The sequence below is a fragment of the Nanorana parkeri genome, unplaced genomic scaffold (assembly GCF_000935625.1).
Source record: "Nanorana parkeri isolate BGI_ZX_2015 unplaced genomic scaffold, ASM93562v1 scaffold30, whole genome shotgun sequence".
Lineage (NCBI taxonomy): Eukaryota > Metazoa > Chordata > Amphibia > Anura > Dicroglossidae > Nanorana > Nanorana parkeri.
Window position 1 is genome coordinate 3,238,447 of NW_017306298.1, and position 19,826 is coordinate 3,258,272.

The window sequence follows — 19,826 nt, forward strand, 5'->3', positions numbered from 1 at the left end:
TATATATAACATGGGGATGTACCAATACCGACACTAGTATCGGTGCCAATACCAAGTATTTGGGCAAGTACTCTTACTCACCCAAATGCTCCGATATATACCCCGATAGTGGAACTTCCGGTCAGAGGGAGATCTCCCTCTGACCAGCAGGGCCGCGAGGGAGCATGGAGCAGACTCCATAGCCAATCAGAAAGCTGGGTGGCACGTCATGACCTGCCTCCCAGTTTTCTGATTGGTCAGGAAGCCAGGCTGCCTAGCAATAAGGAAGCCAATCTGGAAGCCAAGCAGCACGTCATGACCCATCTACCGGCTTCCTGATTGGCTAGGAAGCTGGCTTTACTTGATGCTAGACAGCCTGGCTTCCTAACCAATCAGGAAGCCAGGTGACACGTCATGACCTACCTAGCAGCTTCCTAAAGCCAGGCTGCCACGCAGTGTCGCAAGGGAAGTGAAGCCGGTGCTCTTTCGATAGAAAGACCCATCTACCGGCTTCCTGATTGGTCAGGAAGCCAGGCTGCCTAGAAACAAGTGAAGTTGGCTTCCTAGGTAATCAGGAAGCTGGGTAGCGGGTCATGACCCACTTCCCAGCTTCCTGAAAATCTGGGTCTATGGATGCCAGTATCAGTATTTGATATCAGCAAGTACCGATATCGGTACTTGATACAGAAAAACCAGTATTGGTGCATCCCCAATATAAAATATAATAAACTGGGACAGAAACTCTCAAACAAAGAACTTGGTATATACAGTGAAGTGTAGTAAGGAGTGCAAAGACCTGTACATTGGGGAGACAAACAAATAAATGGCCCAACATGGGAGGGCAGATTCTACAGGTCAAGACTCAGCAGTCTTCCTACATCTTAAGAAAAATTAAAAATAAACTGCTTTTTCAGATGTGCGATGTGTGTATTAATTCTGATTTGCTGCGTTTGTTTCAGAAGAGCTGCGCCATCGGCAGAGTTCTCGGTGGACAGGACTCGTCATCTCATGTCTTTCCTGACTATGCTCGGTCCAAGCCCAGACTGGAACGTTGGACTCTCTGCAGAGGATCTTTGTACAAAGGAGTGTGGCTGGGTCCAGAGAGTGGTCCAGGATCTCATCCCCTGGGATGCCGGCACTGACAGTGGAGTCACGTATGAGGTACAGACACATTAGTGAATAAAACAAAGTTTTTTTTTTCCCTTTGATCTACTGTTCTTGCAGCCATAGCCATAGCAAAAAAAATATGGCTGTTCCTGCCAGCATGCTGAAAAGGAACCATTGTGCTGTGTGAAAGCAACACCCTCTTTATTGTGGACTGACTCAGTGGTAGAGCTTTCCAATCAGCACAGTGCATTAACTTTGTTGACTGGAGAGCTCTAGCTCTGACCCAACAGGGGAGGTGTTGGCCCTCTTTTCTCATATAGAGAACTGCAGTCCTTCTCTGCAGCACGCTGGTGGCGGAGAGGCTATAGCTGTGTCCTCTATATCAACTAAACCGATGATAATACTGTAATCTATGGGTAACTATGGTCAAAACCTAAAAATAAATATGTATTTCTCTATTGAATTTCCATAAGTTCTATCCCACTCCCAATAACCATATCCATCTAGAAGTTTTTAAACGTACTTATTGAAGGCGCCCATAGGATGGACTTCCTCAATGCACTGACACAAATTCCCTCATCCCAGTGAACAGGGCCTTCCCTATAATAAGGCAGCCTGGGGCCCAGGTGGCATCTCTTTAAGTCACATGGGGGTGGGGGGCATCAGGCAGAGCGGCACAATGTTGTGCCTGCCACCCCCTTTCTGGCAGGATCATCCCAGGTTGCTAGGAGCTGGGTGGGAAGATGTGTAAGGGCCATGCCCCTGAGAGGCTCTGGCCGGCGTGCTACCCAGGTCCTGGCAACCACTGACTTCAGTGAGCTGGGCGGGACGCTGACCAGAGCCAGTGAGATGGATCAGCCCCTTCCTTTAGCATGTAACACCAGCCAACTCCTTCTCCCCAAGGTGCACCGCCCGGACTCAGGTTCCTTCTGCCACCACTCTAACTAGGGCTGCAATAACTAATCGATTAAATAAATTATAATCAATAATGAGAATAGTTGGCAACGATTCTCATCATCAATTAGTTGGGAGAGAGAGAGAATTTGTTAATACAACCAATCGATTAGTTGAAAAAATAATTGGGCAACTAATCGATTATGTTTATCGTATGATAATTGTTAGCTTGAGCCCTAACAATAACTAAAAAGTCCATTAACCCATCGCACTCCTGACTGCTTGTTCCACGAAAGAAAGGATGGGTGCTGCGGTAGTCAACGGGTGGCAACCGTTAAATGAATATGTAGAAACAAGGACACCGGCACTCCAATTGCAATTACTGTTTCTACTAACAATAACTAAGCCAGCCTTCTGAACTTCTACAACTCAACGCCTGAACTTCGCACAATGTAACATCTTCATTGCTTGTTGGAAGCAGTGCATGATGGGTATGTAGTCTTGAGAAATCGAGATTGCATCACATCAAGCAGCAAGGAAAGAGATGCAAAGCACAATGGACAGATGGAAGGCAGTGCTCACTACATAAAAGGGATTTTTTCAAGTAAGCTTTGATTGCATTATCAGAAACATCTCTAGTATGTATTCCTATTACAATGCTGATGTCATAACAGGAGAGGATAGGCTGGAACTTTAACATTTAACTGCACTGGAACATATTGGCAACATTTATAATTAGAGTTCAGTTGAACTTTATTATTGATGTTCTACAAGAAAAATATAACAATAAGTTAATGTGACACGCATATTTTTGGCTATCCTTTAAAGGTTGCTGCTGTAAAAAAAAAAAGTATTTCATTCAATTCTACTCTATACTTAGCTGATCATCCCGACAATCCCTCCATGTGTAACCAAGTAACAGATCTAGGTCATCTCCAGCCAATACAGCTGAATTTGCTGCAAATGCGTTTGGTTAAACTCAAGTGGCTCCTAGATGGGAGGGCGACATAGCATGTTATTAGGGCTTCAGTTGTCACACAGCATCCAGGCCTATTCCTGTCAATACTTAGCTCATGATTAGAGCAGCATTAGCATTTAGAATGTTACATGAAAGGAGAATTATTGAGAGTGTCCAGCAGTGGATTTTCTGTTAAATTATATCAAGTGCTTTGTTTCTTATGAATACATTGGCAGAGGTCAGTATCTCTTTTAAGGGGAAGCCATTGCGTATTTTCCGTAATCACACATTGGGAGTCATTAATGTAACGTTTGCTACAAAGTCATTTTTTGTGTGCAAGCTTCACATTTTTGCTTGCTGTTTCATATTGCCATGATTATAGTTTGTGGACATGTTTGTGGGTTCTCAGTAGGGATGCACCGATATCGAGTATGAGTACCGATTTTTACCGATATTTTTTTCCCGGTACTCGCCGATACCGAATACCGATACTGGAACTCCCATTAAGGAAGCCAATGTGTAATGACTCGCCACCCGGCTTCCCGATTAGCAGGGAAGCCGTCTCCATGCTCCCTCGTCGCTAGGTGATGAAGCATGGAGACGGCTTTCTGGCCAATCAGGAAGCCGGGGGGCATGTAATGACACACTTCCCGGCTTCCTGATTGGCCGGGAAGCCGGTGTAATGACGCCTTGCCCGGCTTTCTAAATGGTCAGGAAACTGACCAATCAGGAAGCCGGGCAAAGCGTCATTACATGGCGCCCGGCTTCCTGATTGGCCGGGAAGCCGGCTTCATGCACCCTCGTCACCTGGTGATGAGGTAGCATGGAGTCGGCTTCCTGGCCAATCAGGAAGTTGGGCAGCGTGTAATGACTCACTGCCTAAGTTCCTTATACTGGAAGCTCAAGTATCGGGCCAGGCATTGGAGCATATGGGCGAGTATGAGCACTCGCCCAAATACTAAGGACCGATACTGTGCTAGTGTCGGTATCAGTGCATCCCTAGTTCTCAGTGTAGTGGCTGTATAACAGGATGAGGAAGCATGATCAGCAGTCTTGCTGAACAACTGCCAAGATTAAGGCCCCATTCAGACCAGATCCGTTGCCATCCGCTGTGATCCACTTTTCAATGGATGGCAACGGAAGACAACACAAAAAAATGAATGGGTGTGAATGGGACCAGTTCACACCACTCCGTTCCGTTGCGTTACAGTGCGCTGAAATAAAAGTAGAGCTTGCTCTACCTCTTTTCAGTGCAGTGTAACAGAACATGTAAAAAAAGGGAAGGAGCAGTGCTCATATACTAACAACAATTGTGCTGATAGGGGAAGAAAGCATAGTGACAGGGAGATGAGCTCATCTGTCTGCTGCATCTCTTTTTACTATCCAGTCACAAGCTGGGGGAAGGGTGGGACCTGTAAATGCTACTTAATTGCAGCAGAGGAAACTCAGGTCTCCCACCCCACCAAGCAGGGATATTCTGTGTGAATAGATTAAAAAATGTAGTATAGTATTTATTTATTTTTTCAGGTCACATGTAAGGTAATTTTAATACCTTTTTATAACCACTAGATGGAGCAGAGGAGCATAGGAAATAAGCATATATTTTCTATATCCTTTGGCTCCATCTAGTGCCATCATGTATTACATTGCATTCAACCTCAAAAGAAAACATACTAAGAACTAGGTATATACTGATACTGGTATCGCTATCGGTGCCCAAAGAGTACTCGCCCAAATGCTCCGATACCTAACCCGATACTTGAGCTTCCGGTATCAGGAAGCCGGGCAGCGAGTTACACGCATTACACGCTGCCAGGGTTCCTGACTGGCCGCAAAGCAGGCTCCATGCTCCCTCATCACTTGTGACCCAGAGAGCATGAAGCTAGCTTCCCGGCCAATCAGGAAGCCAGGCGCCGCGTCATTCCATGGTGCCCGGCTTCCTGATTACCACCTAGTGACAAGAAGCATGGAGACGGCTTCCCTGCTAATGGGGAAGCTGGGTGGCGAGTCTTTACACGCTGACCGGCTTCCCGGCTAATCAGGAAGCCTGGTGGCCAGTCATTACACACCGCCTGGCTTCCTTAATGGGACTTCTGGTATCAGTATTTGGTATCGGCGTGTACCCAAAAAAAAATATCAGTACGCGTACTCGATACCGAAAAACTGGTATCGGTGTATCCCTACTAAGAACATTTGTTTTTGCCTCTATTCGCTCAGAATGAACGTTCAGATATTCACGGGGTCAATGGCTCTGCGAATTCCGTGTAAATAGGCCCCTTAGTGTTTGAATAGGAAGAGGGTTAAGTGTTAGGGGTCCCTGCAGACCCTAGAGATAATATATAGTGGAACTTCCTAAAAGGTTGTGGAACTATAGAGTGGTGGATAGGGACGATAATGGATTAATAACTAGGGGGAGACAAAAATACCGCTCTCAGTCAGAACTCTCGGTAGAGAAGGGAATAATATAGAGAGGGAGGGAGGGAGGATGGATTGGTGGAAAGGCTGTTATTTGTGAAAGATATGTTCATTGTGTAAGTATGGTGGTATTTATGGAAATTAATTGTAAAGTATATTGCTTGACTTCTGTTTTTTATGTGAAAAAATTGGAATAAAGAATTAATATATTTAATAAAAAAGTGTTAGGGGTCTGGTAGAGAGTTCAGAGTTAGTGATTGATTTGCTGATCCCTGACCATATACCGCAGTCACAATGTCTTACTTTTTATTGCCAGCTCGGGGCGGTGATAGAAGTAAACTATAAACTCCCACAGACTCTGGCCAAATAATATATACATCTCGGCTCTTCTTGTCTGGGAATACTGTGCTCCTGCAATTACTTTAAATTTCAAAGCGCTATTGATTTATACACAGACTGTACTTTCTGTAATATGAGCAGAACATCTCTAAGTAGACATAACAAAAATATCCAGTCACTTTGTCACTTTGTGGCAGCTGCCTGAGACACAGTGATTCAGGTATAGTGATTCATACATAAGGATGATGCCACATTGAGAAGAGGGAGTGGTTGATATTGCTAATAGCAGAACTCTATGAATAGCCCATTAAAAGGTAAAATAAGAATCCATTTTTTTCTGCAATATTCAGCTTCAGAGATTTCCCCTGAAGCATTTTTTTCTGCCACTAGATGTCCTCAGTGTGATGGCTAGCATCATTCAACCCACTTCCTTTGAGCCCAGGTCACCCTGGACCTGCGCTCTGCTTGTGACTGGGCACTGAATGGAGAAGCAGCATAGTGATGCTATACAGGGACTGCAAGAGGCTTAAACTAGGTCATATTCAAATTGTGGCCTCAGGCGGCAGCTCTTTGGGGGCTGGAAAAAAAAAAACTCAGTGCGGCTTCCCGCCCAGCTCACTGACTGGTTGCCAGGCGCTGAGCGGGATACTCTTGCTTGCATCCCGGCAAACTCTTAGCAATGGTGGGATGCTGGACAGAGCCACTGGCAGCATGGTCTGCCCCTTCCCCCAAATGACAACTCAGCACAATTGCGCGCTTCCCCCCAGCGACTATTCCCTGCCAGCACATCATCCTTCCCCGAGCAACAGCACATTGCCTCAGGCGGCAAATACCTTAGGGACAGAGCTGCATTAATTTGTGTATTATATGTTTGCCTGGAGTTTAGATTTAAGACAATGTCCCATATACAGACTGTAACTACTATAGGGCATCCTTCTCTGTATCTTAAACAGCAGATTGAACATTTATACTAAACATCTGCTTTGACAAAACAACTTACAGGATAGACCTTCTTTGGAGTGTGTTTCATGGTAGATTTCGCATTAAGGTGAGCTGGAAAGGTTATACTTAGAGAAAGTCTCACAACCTTTAGTAAGTATTTAGTCTACAATACTCTTCTACTTTAAAATATTTAGCTTTATCCCCTAAATATTAAACGGGTAGGTCACTTTTTCACAAAAAAATTAAAATTACTCAACCGCCCCCCATGCTGCACTTATCTTTAATGATAACCAAAGCCCATGCCAGCCTGTATATTGGTCCAAATATTTTAAAACTTTACTACACAGCAGTATCAGTGCTGGAAGTGCTCATATTCCCATCATGAAGCAAAGTTAGCTGTGGCTGCTGGGCTATTGCCATAATGTGCAAGCATGTACCACATATGTGCGCAGTGTGGCACACTTACTCTGCAATTGTACCATACTCCAGTGCTGACCGACCTAGGCTGTCAGTGGCTAGACATCTGTGATTCGTTTCGTTCCGAATCGAAATTCGGACGAAATTTCAGAATATGTAGATTCGGAGCATCCGAATTTCTGAATTACAACATATCCGAAATCATCCAAAAGCATCCTAATCCGAAATTTCGAATCCGAAATTTCGGATTTGGAACGAATTTCGTCCAAATCCTGTGCTTGCACTGCTAACATTTAAACGGATAAAAACAAATTAAGAAAAGGATTTTAATGTCCCTTTAATAGGAAAGACTAGAGCAAAGCACCAGAAATGACAAATGTGCCAATTCTGCTACGCCACCGCAAGTTGAATTTTCGGGAATTTGTCCGAATTCCGAATCCGACACGAATTCCGAATCAGATCCAAATACGAATCCGATTCCCGAAACGAAACACAGATAGGATCCGAATTCCGAAAAACGAAATAAACGAAATCCGAAACAAAGCAAATTTTTAGCCTCTACACATGTCTCTCAGTGGCTGCTTCGCCTCCTGCCACCACCATCTCTTTCTTTGCTATTTCCGGGTTTCCATCCTCTTTGGCCATTGCATGGCCTCGGGTTATGTAACTTCTTCTCATGGGAACAGCAGTGAGATTGTCCCCGAGACAATCTCCATGTCCCCGAGACAAGCTCCATTCCCAGCATCTGAGCTGTACAATATACACAGAAAACTAAAAGAGAAGCTTTCACTATCGATTCCTCACAAGCAGAGTGCATTTGGTATCACTCCGCCTGTGACAGGAGCCGGCGCTATAGAGGAAGCATCGGCTTATGTGGCTCTGCTCCCTGCGCTGCCGCCTCGCTTCCTCTAGCGCTGGCTTCATTGGCACCGCTGATTCTCTCCCGCAGCTCTGCAGGTTCCCCCTTTTGCCACCACCGGCCCTGGGAATGGTCACAACTAGGTCTTATTTTCGGAGTAGGTCTTATATTTTAGCAATTCCCAAAAATAGTACTAGGTCTTATTTTCGGGGTAGGTCTTATTTTCGGGGAAACAGGGTAATTCCTAAGTCCTACGGCATGTCTCTTTCACTGTGTATGTTAGTAAAAGGTCCACTATAAACAAGATATTCCTCCTACCTGACCAGTAACAGTGGTGAGTGGGATTTTTCATTGGGATTGCAGTTCTGTTGGACAGAAATAGTTAATGATGTAAAACACAGGCAGACCTGTTGAATTTGAATACATTACATTGCTTTCATTCCATATTCTATTTTGTATTCATGTAATAACATAATCAGATTGAGACTGCGTAACATATAACGGTTGTGTTCATTAAATCAGGGAATCGAGCAATGGGAATTCTGGGCTTGCTGCTGCTTAGTTTCCTCTCTTCAGTCATTTTCCAAGTTTTATAAGCGGGCCTGCATTAAAATGTTGAAAAAAAAACCATGTAATTCTTGGATAAAATGTGGAACCGTTTCAGGTTTTTCTATTGCTATTTTGAGGTTTTCTATTGACTTCCTGTCCTGCAAGGGTTCAGAGGGTCAGGATATAATAAGAAATTTCTCCAGTAAGATAGGAGACACAGGCAGATTTTTTTTTGGTATGGGGAAGGGTTAAAACTGCTGTTAGGTTTTTAATTGGTTTCTTTACCGTCCTGGTTACCTGTATTCTCCTCATTTATTGTCCTGGTGTCAACAAGACAGGAATTGAGAGAAAATCTGAAGTTTTGCTTTAGCTGTCTTGTTGAATTGGCTAAATAAAGACTAACAGAAAGGCTACTATATTTTGAAAATGTTACTCCACACTCTCTGTTACGTTTTGCTTACATGTGTAAAGGCCTACACATTTAGCTTTGAGATCTCCACTGAAGGAACAGATTAGCCTATCTGAACTCTGATCTTCTTCAGTAGAGATCATCTAGTACCTAGGACCTCATACATCAGCAGCCCTGAAGGGAAATCAAAACGATGTTAAGCCAAGAAAACCAGACTTTCTTATAGTGACAATTGTGGACCATTCCAGGGTAAAATGTGTTGCAACAGACACTTGTAGTCTCCAACTGAAGACCGTGTGACAACACAGGAACACAATTGGAAGATAGGGACAGAGGGTTGTCACCCTATAGCAGAAAGTGTGTGAACGGCAGGAACGCCAGGTATTATTTAAAGCAAAACTGCAAATTTAAAAAGCTTGATAATTTCTAATAATTAATTTACATTGGAATAGTAAAAGCTTTTATGAGTGCTTAGTTATTGTGTTTACATGTTAGATGTTATTGGGTTAGATGTTAAAGTTCTAGTAGGGGGAGCTATACATTTTTGGAGGATTATGGGGGAGGGGGGGGGGGGTAACTGTTAGGGTTAATGTTGTGTTGGGTTTGAGTGTTGGTGTAAGTGTAGTGTTTGGGACAATGTAGGGGGAATGTTGAGTGTTAAGGTTAGTGTAGAGGGAGGGTTAAGCATTGGGGTTAGTGTAGAGGGAGGGTTGAATGTTAGGGGTAGTGTAAAGAGAGGGTTAAGTGTTAAAGTTAGTGTAAAGGGAGGGTTAAATTTTAGGGTTAGTGTAAAGGGAGGGTTGAGTGTTAGGGTTAGTGTAGAGTTGAGTGTTAGGATTAGTGTAGAGGGAGGGTTGATTGTTAGGGTTAGTGTACTGTAAAGTGTTAAGGTTACTGTTGAGTTGAATGTCAGGGTAAGTGGGGGAGGGAGTTGTGGAAGGGTTACTGTGGGGGAGTCAATTGTTAGGGTTAGTAAAGGAGAGAGGAGGATTGTGATATGACTGGTGTAGGGAGAGGGTAAGGTATTAGTGTCTGCTGAACAGTTAGATATAGGGAAGTGGTTAGGGACAACTATGGGAAGTGTTTATTTGGACGTGTTTGCCCACACCAAGACCTACTCTGCAAGCACTGGCAACTAATAGCCCCAGTGACTGGCCTATTGGGGTTAGCTGATCCCTGTGCAGCCCCACCCCCTATTTGGGATCAGTGGGCAAAAAGACACGTTTTCTAGTTATTATGATCAGTTCTCCTTCATATGTCCAAGCTTTTGTATGTGTGTACTTTAGCCTAATTATTCTTTCCTTACTTCTTTTCCAGCTCCTAGCCCCATCCATCTTGTAGAAGAACAGACAAGTTCCTCTGCCATTCAATAGTTCCATGCACTTTAAAGAGAAGATTTAACAAGCTAGGCTTGAGAATAGATCGGAGATTAGCTTTTGACAGCTCTCTGCGATTATGTTCCCAGTCCAATTAAAATCTGATTGTCTCAAAAAAAAAAATTTTCTTTCTTCCCCACCTTTTTGAATAACTTTCTGCAAAGAGTTTGTCAAAGAAGCTGCATCTTAAACATGATGAAAATAGCACATTCAATGTCAGCAGTAATAAAAGTCTCCGATGAGATTTCTGACGTGTTAAAACTTTCAAGCGAAAGGCAAAAATTCTTCTCACATGGCTCCGGTTTTATTTGCCTTGTGCCGAGTGAGATGCACTGCGTAAAATACTACATAAATTGAGACTATACCATTGATTTTCTGCTTTGTGTAAAGGCAAGGATTACAAATTAAAATCAATGCGCAATATCAGCCATACTCTGTATTTTTCCTTCAAGAAATTGCTTTGCCTAAGCTGAACTCTTTTCTCAATATTTTGTTGAAGTCCTGTGCATGCATTTGGAGGCAGCAGTCAAGAGTGGTTCTGTGACATGTTATGTGGTCTGTATTCCACAACTGTTGGCCCCCTCCATTCAAACTTACCTACTTTGGTGCAGAAGATTCAGAGGTAAATGTCCCTACCAAGTAAAGTGTCCTTTAAAGTAATTTCTCTCTGACTCTTAAAGCAACATTGTCGCTCGCTATATAATGGTTCAAAATCAAACGCTTCCTGCAACGAAGGCATTGGATACCCACTGCTCCCTGCTGCCTGCAGTAATGATGAGAAACCACTGGCTGAAGATATTGCGGAATCTGACACTTCCAGGAGTGTCAATTTCCTGGTGTCCCGCTGCACTTGATGGCCCCTACATTACAGTAGTGACCTAAGGGGCCGGCTACTTGTATCGCTATCAGTGCCGATACTGAGTATTTGTCGAGTACTCATACTCACCCAAATGCTCCCGATGCCAATCTCGATACTGTATCAGTATCAGGAAGCCAGGTGGCTTGGTGACGAGGGAGCATGGAGACGGTTTCCTGGGCCAATCAAGAAGCCAGGTGCGGCGTAATGACTAGCCGCCCAGCTTCCTGATTGGTCAGGAAGTTGGCCAATTAGGAAGCTGGGTGGCGAGTCATTGCTCACCTTCTCAGCTTCTTGATTGCTTCCTCGTCACCAAGCCGTCCGGCTTCCTGATTCTGGTCAACTATTGACCAGGGAGCATGGAGACGACCTAATGTTTAATCAGGAAGCCTGGCAGCAAATCATTACACGCTGCCTGGCTTCCTTAATGGGACTTCCGGTATCAGTATTCCTTATCAGCGAGTACCGTAAAAAAAATATTGGTACTTATACTCGATACTGAAAAAACGGTATTGGTGCATCCCTATGTAACCACTGAGCACCACACTGGACCAGGATCACTCCTGGAAATATTGGATTCTTCAGACGGAGGTATCTCTTTAGTACTGCAAATATTAGCAGTGCTTGTTACAGGAGCCATGAATCTTCTCTGCAGGAAGCCTTTTTTTAACAATTATATAGTCACAGGGGGTGATTTACTAACCTAAAAGCACGCACGCACTAGGTGCATGTGATTTTTACACAGCAAAACATATTTATCAACCAAAAAGTCTCTAAAAGCATATTTCCACTAATGCCATATATGGAAAAATCATGCACATGATGCATATATAATGCTGCTTCACAGTTTAGACAAAAATGGTTAGCTCATGCATTTACATTCCTGCATTCATCAACGCAAGCAACACAACGTAGAGCTAATTTACACATCACCTTGCAATTCATGCAGGGCTTTGCACAACACACCTGCTCGGTGTGTACACACTACAAAGGTGTCTAGATTCCACCAATAGATCATGCTGGGAGGGAACACACTACAGAGGTGTATACTTGTTCGTGGCGTGTTTATAAGGTTAGTAAATCAACCCCAATATCTCAGTACTGAGCTCTTTCTGTGAGAGAATGTGCTGAAGTCTGAGCTTTGCAGCTGTGATCGAGTGATCACAATTGCAATACTTTTTAGGCTTGAATGCAAATAGTAAAAATAATTATGCATTTCTTTAATGTGATCTTATCCTTTAAAGGACAACTTAACTTTTAGATGAAGGATTCAGCTTTGTGGGTTACTCTGAGGGGCAGTTGCAAAGAACAAGGTAATCTAAAATACAAGACACATTATGGGGTTTAATTATTAAAAAATGTACATTGCTAATTGTCAGTTGAACCTCATTTGTTCTGTGCGAATGAACTAAATGTTGTGAGAATGAGGCAAAATCAAATGTTTTTAGGTTATTTTCTCTTTTGGCTGAAGCCTCTTAAAATGTTATGGCCAGAAGTAAAAATAAGTTAGTTCATAAAGGACATAGAGCTTGTTCATGCTAGCAGCCGCACTCAACTGCATGGCTGCTGATGTGTGTGTGCCCAGACAGTGCTGATCCGCTCGATCAAGCAACATCGCACTGTTTCTTATTTTTGTTAGAACTGTATTGAAATGTCACTAGTGACATTTCATTAAGCTCTATGTGCTGACTGTGGTGCGATGTGGTTGTACTGCTTCTTATTGTGGTGCACTTAAAAAGAGTACTGCATGGCCTACTTTTTTTAGGCGCACACCACCTTGTCTTGCATTCGGGTTGTGCTGGCCATTTTTCCAATGCAGAGGGTGTAAACTAGCCTATAGAGTCAATTGGGAAAACTGCATTATGACCTCTAGCTGGAGCTGAAGATCATGGGAAATAAATACATCTTAATATCAAGAGATGGGTTGCCACCTTTTCTTCAAGCAAAACCCGAACACTAGCGACGCGCAAACATTTTTTTGGGAGAATAAGTTGTGGCTTATTCATATGCAAATAGCACCACCCATTCATATGTAAATAATCACAGTTGAGACTATTTTCAGTGGGGGGTCAGTAGCCCCTATCTTAATTTTGGTTGCCCCTGTCAGCCTGACATCATGTGTCCAGGTTTCTGCTGCCATGAGACCCGGACACAGCATTCAAAACCTGGACTGTCCAGGTGAATCCTGGACAGGTGGCAACCCCAATCAAGAGATACAATGTAACAATTCTACAAAATGCTGGAGGTAATTAGCAAATGCATGCAACCAGTTCTGCCACAGGAATCCCCGTAATAGTAATGGTTACATTTATTTTCTATTTCCCTTCTCTAGAAATGTATTTTCACAATTCACTCTATGTTCTTTATGAATGAACCTATTTTTACTACTGCCCAAATTATTTGAAGAACACTTGACCATAAGAGAAAATAGCCAAAAAACATTCCGTTCTGCCCCATTCTCATAAGGGTGTTCATTTGCACAGGACAAAATGTACATGCAGTTTTGGTGGTCAAATATCTATGTGTTTTTGTTTGTTTGTTTTATGAATAGACCCCTATGTGCCATGTCATTGCTAACCAGCATCAGTCTTAAAATGCCAGTCTACTTTCAGGTAGTTGCTCATATTCATTAAAGTGGACCTTTAACCATATCTTTAAAACATCAACAAACACACCTTTAGAAACGTATAGTAATGACAATCTACAATCACATACTTCTAGATAATTGCCGACTTTGTATTCTTTGTATACCTTATTTCTCTTTCTTTTCTCCAGTCTTCTGACAGTGGCCATGTTTACTAAGGGCAGGTTACTAGATCTCCTTATACTTCCTGAAATTTGGCACATGTGACTAGACATGTGACCGTGTACATCTTCTCAGGGGAGGAAAATGCCGTTCACTGAGATGAGATTTCCCAGCAATGCTCTGCTGATGACAAGGCAATCCCAGTATGCATTGCGTTGGCAAACTGAAGTCATTTTACACTTGACATGCAGACATCTCAACTCTCCCGGACGTTCCGGGAGTCTCCCGCTATACGATAGCGGCTACCGGATGCCCGGGAGAGAAACATTTTATCCCGGAAAGGTTTACTCTGCTCTATCTAGCAGAGTAAATATTCCCCTGCTATCTGTCTTTGTTTTTACCACAGGGCTGCTGGCCGCCATCAGTCAGAGAACAAAAAAACAAAAATAAACAGCATAGGTATGAATAGCTAGGCTTCTATTGGCTATTTAAATTTGCTATAGCCAAAGCAGACTGGCTATTGCACCCACCCACTGCTGCTGTCAATCAGCAGAAGTGGACCTGAAGTTCTCCATCAGGTCCTCCTCTGCTGATTGACAGCAGCAGTGGGCGGGTGCAATAGCCAGCTTGCTATTGGCCTATTGCCTAGCTATTCATCATACCTATGCTGTCCTCTTTTTTGGGGGGTTATTTTCCCCATAGTTCTCCTTAGGGTAACGGGAGGACACAAACTAGCATCCTCCCGTTACCCTAAGCTCAGTATACCGCGAGCTACAGCTCGCGGTATACTGAGACGCCGGAGCAGATCCCGACGTAGATGACGGGATCCGCCCAGCTGCGTGAGTGACAGCTGGCTCTGCCTATCTAGAGGCAGAGCCAGCTGTACCCGCCCCGTCCGTTCCGCCAGTCAGCGCTGGCAGATCGGAGCGGGGAGAGGGGAATCCAGCCCCTCCCCCTGTCACGGCAGAGAGCCGTGACAGGATCGAGAGGCGAGCGAACCCGGTATGTGTTCGCTCACCTCCCGATCTACTGAGCCGACCTGTGACAGTCTCATTGTCACAGGTCGGCTAGAACTATGAGGTGAGTGAAAAGCACTCACCTCATAGTTCTCCTTTAATCATAGTTCTCCTTTAATCATAGTTCTCCTTTAAGAGATGCATTGGTAGAATTAGATTTTTGAGTGTAAAGGTCCGCTTCAACGATTTGACCTGTGATTTAACAAGCAAGCCAGATTTGGAAAGTGTTGTGTGTTATCAGCCATTTTGGGATAAAAAAGACTTACCTGAGGCTGCCTACTGTGTCTTTCAGTGGGATTACAGGGCAGGAAGCGTATAAGAAATATCTCACTGCGGGATTTGAATTATCTTCATTGTGATAAACTTGTGGAAGTTTTTTATGCACTTGAATCTGTAATTTCACTTTCTTTACCCTTCCTTGTCATTTGTACAAGTGAGTTGTATTAAACTAGAAGACATCTGAATATAGAGTTTTATCTATCTTTTATTTTGTAAACTGCACCAGAAAAGAAAAAGAAATGGAATCTGGTTGTTATTGACAACTATCTTTCTTTTTTTCCACCCTAATAGAATATTTATTAAAGGAGAACTATGAGGTGAATGCTTTTCACTCACCTCATAGTTCTAGCCGACCTGTGACAATGAGACTGTCACAGGTCGGCTCAGTAGATCGGGAGGTGAGCGAACACATACGTCCGTTTTTTTACTACGGGCGGACGGCAAGTGGTTAATATACTTTTTATCACACCGCTCTGTACAACCAATTTACAAAGCTTACAGAGGGACACCTTCATTTAATTGTTGTCATGTGACTGTAATTTTTGATTCTTATTGAGCCCAGCTGAAAATAATTGTCCATTTTTTGAAAATGAAATACTCATACTGGCGTGTTAGCTTAGATTAAAGTGACACCAAACTCAGGAGTTAAATCTTAAAAATAAATTTTAGTACCTCAACTATTAACAAAAATGTATCTCATTTGTGTATCACTCGGCTGTAGATCCTCAAATCATCTCTGAATTGGTGCTGACACTGTCCTTCCTTCTGGAGGGGGGCTACTTTTCTTCCCCATGGTCCCTGTGTGTGTTGTAAAGTAGTCACCGCTCCAAGCTCACTCCTGTGATGGATTACAATCTCAATACAAATAAGTAGGGATGCATAAATACTGTTTTTTCAGTATCGAGTACAAGTACCGATATATTTTTTTTGGTACTCACCGATACCAAATACCGATACCGGAAGTCCCATTAAGAAAACCAGGCCAATCAGAAAGCGGGCCAATCAGAAAGCTGGGCAATGCATCATTACAAGGTGCCCAGCTTCCTGATTGGCCCGGGGAAGCCGGCTCCATGCTTCCTCGTCACCAAGTGACGAGGGAGCATGAAGCCGGCTTCCTGGCCAATCAGAAAGCCGGGGGGCGTGTAATGACAAGCTGCCTGGCTTCCTGATTGGCTGGGAAGCTGGCTCTTTGCTCCCTCGTCACAAGTGATGAAGGAGCATGGATTTGGTTTCCCGGCCAATCAGGAAGCCAGGCAGCATGTAATGACTCGCTTCCCGGCTTCCTGATACCGGACGCTCAAGTATCGGGCTAGGCTTTGGAGCATTTGGGCGAGTAGGAATTTGCCCAAATACTTGGCATCGGCACCGATACTAGTATTGGCAATGGTGAACTAAACCAGAGATTGTAGTCTATCCTGGGAGCGAGCTTGGAGTGTTGGCTACTTTACAACACACACGGGGACCATGGGGAACAAAGGTAGCCACCCTCCAGAAGGATGCAGAGATGATTTGAGGATCTACAGCCGAGTGATACACAAATAAGATATATGTTTTGATATTAGTTAAGGTACTTGAATGCATTTTTAAGATTTAACTCCGGAGTTTAGCAGTGAGATCACGTGAACCTTTTAATTGCAGTTCTATTGATTCTTCTAACTGGGGAATTTAGCTGAAAGAGAGTGACACCTTCATTATGTCATATATAAGAACCCAATGTATTATCCAAAGCATTGATGCCCTCTAATGTATTTGTCTAGAAATAGTAGTTTTGGGTAGATTAGTCCATTAGCAGTGCCTGAGTCCTGATTTTTTCGACTCTGTTTAGAAATTGGCTGGTGGCTTCTACAGGTGAAACTCGAATAATTAGAATATCGTGCAAAGTTCATTTATTTCACTAATGCAACTTAAAAGGTGACTGCGACTGTGCTGTGACTGCGGATTGTTGGGCTATTTAAGTTGTTTTTTTTTTGAACGTGAGATGTATTCTGTAATTACACTGCCATCAACTGGAAATGTTCAGAAATACAGCTTACCAACAACGTAACAAATGTCAGGGGAATCATTGAATAAGACCAATACTGAAATACGTTTCCAATTCTGATGGTTCTGATAATGTGCTGTACCTTGTTAGGAATTAATATTTTTTTATGAATATATAATTATACTTTCTTTTCTCATAATCTTACCTTACATGTTTTTTTTAAAATCTTACTATATAATATATGAGTGTTCCTTAACACCAGTCCTCAAGTACCCCCAACTGATCCTGTTTTTAGGATAGGAGAACAGCTGCAGATATTACTGAGCCTGGAACACAGATCAAAGGAAATCTGCTAGGACAAAAATAATAAAACCGCTGCTGCCAAATTTTCGAGGGTGTTTGTTCCAGGGCTGTCATCTTTACTTCTCTGCTTAGTCAGTTACCAAACATGTGCAGATTAGGACTTGTTCATACAACCGGCGTTGTTGATGCAATGCCCTAATGCATCTCCAGAACCCACATTCAGTACAATATACCTCTTTGCACCGTTACACACAATGGGGGGACATTCATCAAGCAAATAAGCAACTCCAGATGCAAATCAGACTGTCTCCCTTAGCTAAATCTCTGCCACAAGTTTACAGTGTATTTGGGACCCCTGTGTCTGAATTCCTGGGCAGCCAAGTGACAGATTTGCACAGGTCTAAGACAGATTCATTATTAAAGATCATACAGATTTTCAACCTAAGGCTGCGTTCACACCTCGGCATTTTGTTGCTAAAGGCTGAGCATGACACAACGCTCAAGACAAGGAATCCTATTCATTTCTATGGCCCCAGTACACACCTCAGCATTTTGTCGCAAGCAGAAAAATGCCTGTCGCTGGAAAAAGTACTCAAGCTACTTTTTTGGGGATTACAGTGCTTTTGGACCCTTAGACTTCAATTGGAAACTGTGTGCAACAAAACGCCTCGGTGTGAACGGGGGCTAAACAGATACATAATGAAGAAGTGGTCGGGGTCAGGTTCCATTCTGTGGCAGTGCGACTTCAGGGCAGCTTGGCCCCTTGCTAGGCGAAGCCATCATAAATGCTGTTTCTCACACGGCAATGCTGCCTCTAGATGGAGCTGAGGAGCAGTGTCAGGAAAGCCATGCGGAAGGCATTTATACAGCTATATGCTGGGCAAAGTTTTCAACCCCATAATGTGTTGATGTGGATCTTAAAGTCCAATTATTGTTGAGGAAAGAGATATGCAGGCACGTAAGACAATGTACTAACAATATTTGTTTTCATAATCTTACCTTTTTCCTATTACAGCAGTTGTGATGGTCAAGGAGTTTAAAGGAAAACTATGGGGTTAAGGCTTTTCCCCATAGTTCTCCTTAGGGTAACGGTAGGACACAAACTAGCATCCTCCCGTCACCCTAAGCTCAGAATACCGCGAGCTACAGCTCGCGGTATGCTGAGACGCCACAGTATACCGCGAGCTACTGCTTGCGGTATACTGAGACGCAGCAGCTGAAGCAGATCCCAACAATTATGTCTGGATCCGCCCAGCTGCGTGAGTGACAGCTGGCTCTGCCTATCTAGAGGCAGAGCCCGCTGTACCCGCCCCACCCCTGTCCGATCCGCCAGTCAGCGCTGGCGGATCGGAGCGGGGAGGGGGAATCCAGCCCCTCCCCTGTCACGGCAGAGAGCCATGACAGGATCGAGAGGAGAGAGTACGCCGGTATGTGTTCGCTCACCTCCCGATCTACTGAGCCGACCTGTGACAGTCTCATTGTCACAGGTCGGCTAGAAAAGCACTCACCTCATAGTTCTCCTTTAAAGATAGGCATGGGCATCAGAGTTAGACCCAGTGCAATTAGTAATCAGCACTAATGAACAGAGCTGGTCTGACATGCGCTCTCTCTTCCTCTGCAGTAGAAGTCTGTGTGAGGACACTTGTGCTGAGGGGTGTGGCAATTACTGAGCTCTGACAGCACAGAGCACTGCAGTGCGAGTACAGGTAGCAGCATTTTCACTGAGAAAAGAGAACGAGTTTTGGTTATATCACGCAACAATTATCTATCAATCGTTAAATTGTATTAGTCAGTGGTTTTATTTCTCAGCTTCCATAGAAAGTCTTATCATACTGTAGTATATATAAAGTACAAGGTGGGTATTTCGAAAGGTAGAAACCTTTTCCATGCATTAAATTGCATCCCTATAGAAGGTACACTGCTGGAAACTGCACCAAAGACGTAGCAAGCAGTGTTTTTTCTTTAATTAACGCATTGCACTAAAACACACAAGCGTGAATGCATGTTTATATTATAAAACGTAACATCTTTTTTATGTCATTATAGTCCTGTAGCCCCCATATGTTATGATATGTTATTGATTTTCACTTAGAAATGCCTTAAAATACATCTCTCTCTCTCTCTCTCTCTCTCTCTCTCAATCTCTCTATCTCTCAATCTCTCAGTCACCGAACAAACCTACAATACCCCAAGACAAAATCCGACCCTTGACCAGCTTGGACCACCCGCAGAGCCCCTTCTATGATCCAGAAGGAGGTCCCATTATTCCAGTTGCCAGGGTCATTATTGAAAGGATTGCTAGAAAGGCAAGTAATTCATTATTAAAGGTAATACCAAATTTTTTGGGTTTTGCATAACATTAAAATGTAAAGTTTTGTACACGTTCCTTTTTTATATTTTG

General features: G+C 43.4%; 1 protein-coding gene across 1 annotated transcript in view; it reads left to right on the top strand.

The window, feature by feature from the left end:
- SPON1 (spondin 1) overlaps nt 1-19,826 on the top strand; it is a 245,692-nt gene that overhangs the window by 208,815 nt on the left and 17,051 nt on the right. The window contains exons 8-9 of the mRNA XM_018567996.1: nt 939-1,140; nt 19,591-19,731. Coding sequence (XP_018423498.1) covers nt 939-1,140; nt 19,591-19,731 — 343 coding nt within the window. The remainder of the gene's footprint in view (nt 1-938; nt 1,141-19,590; nt 19,732-19,826) is intronic.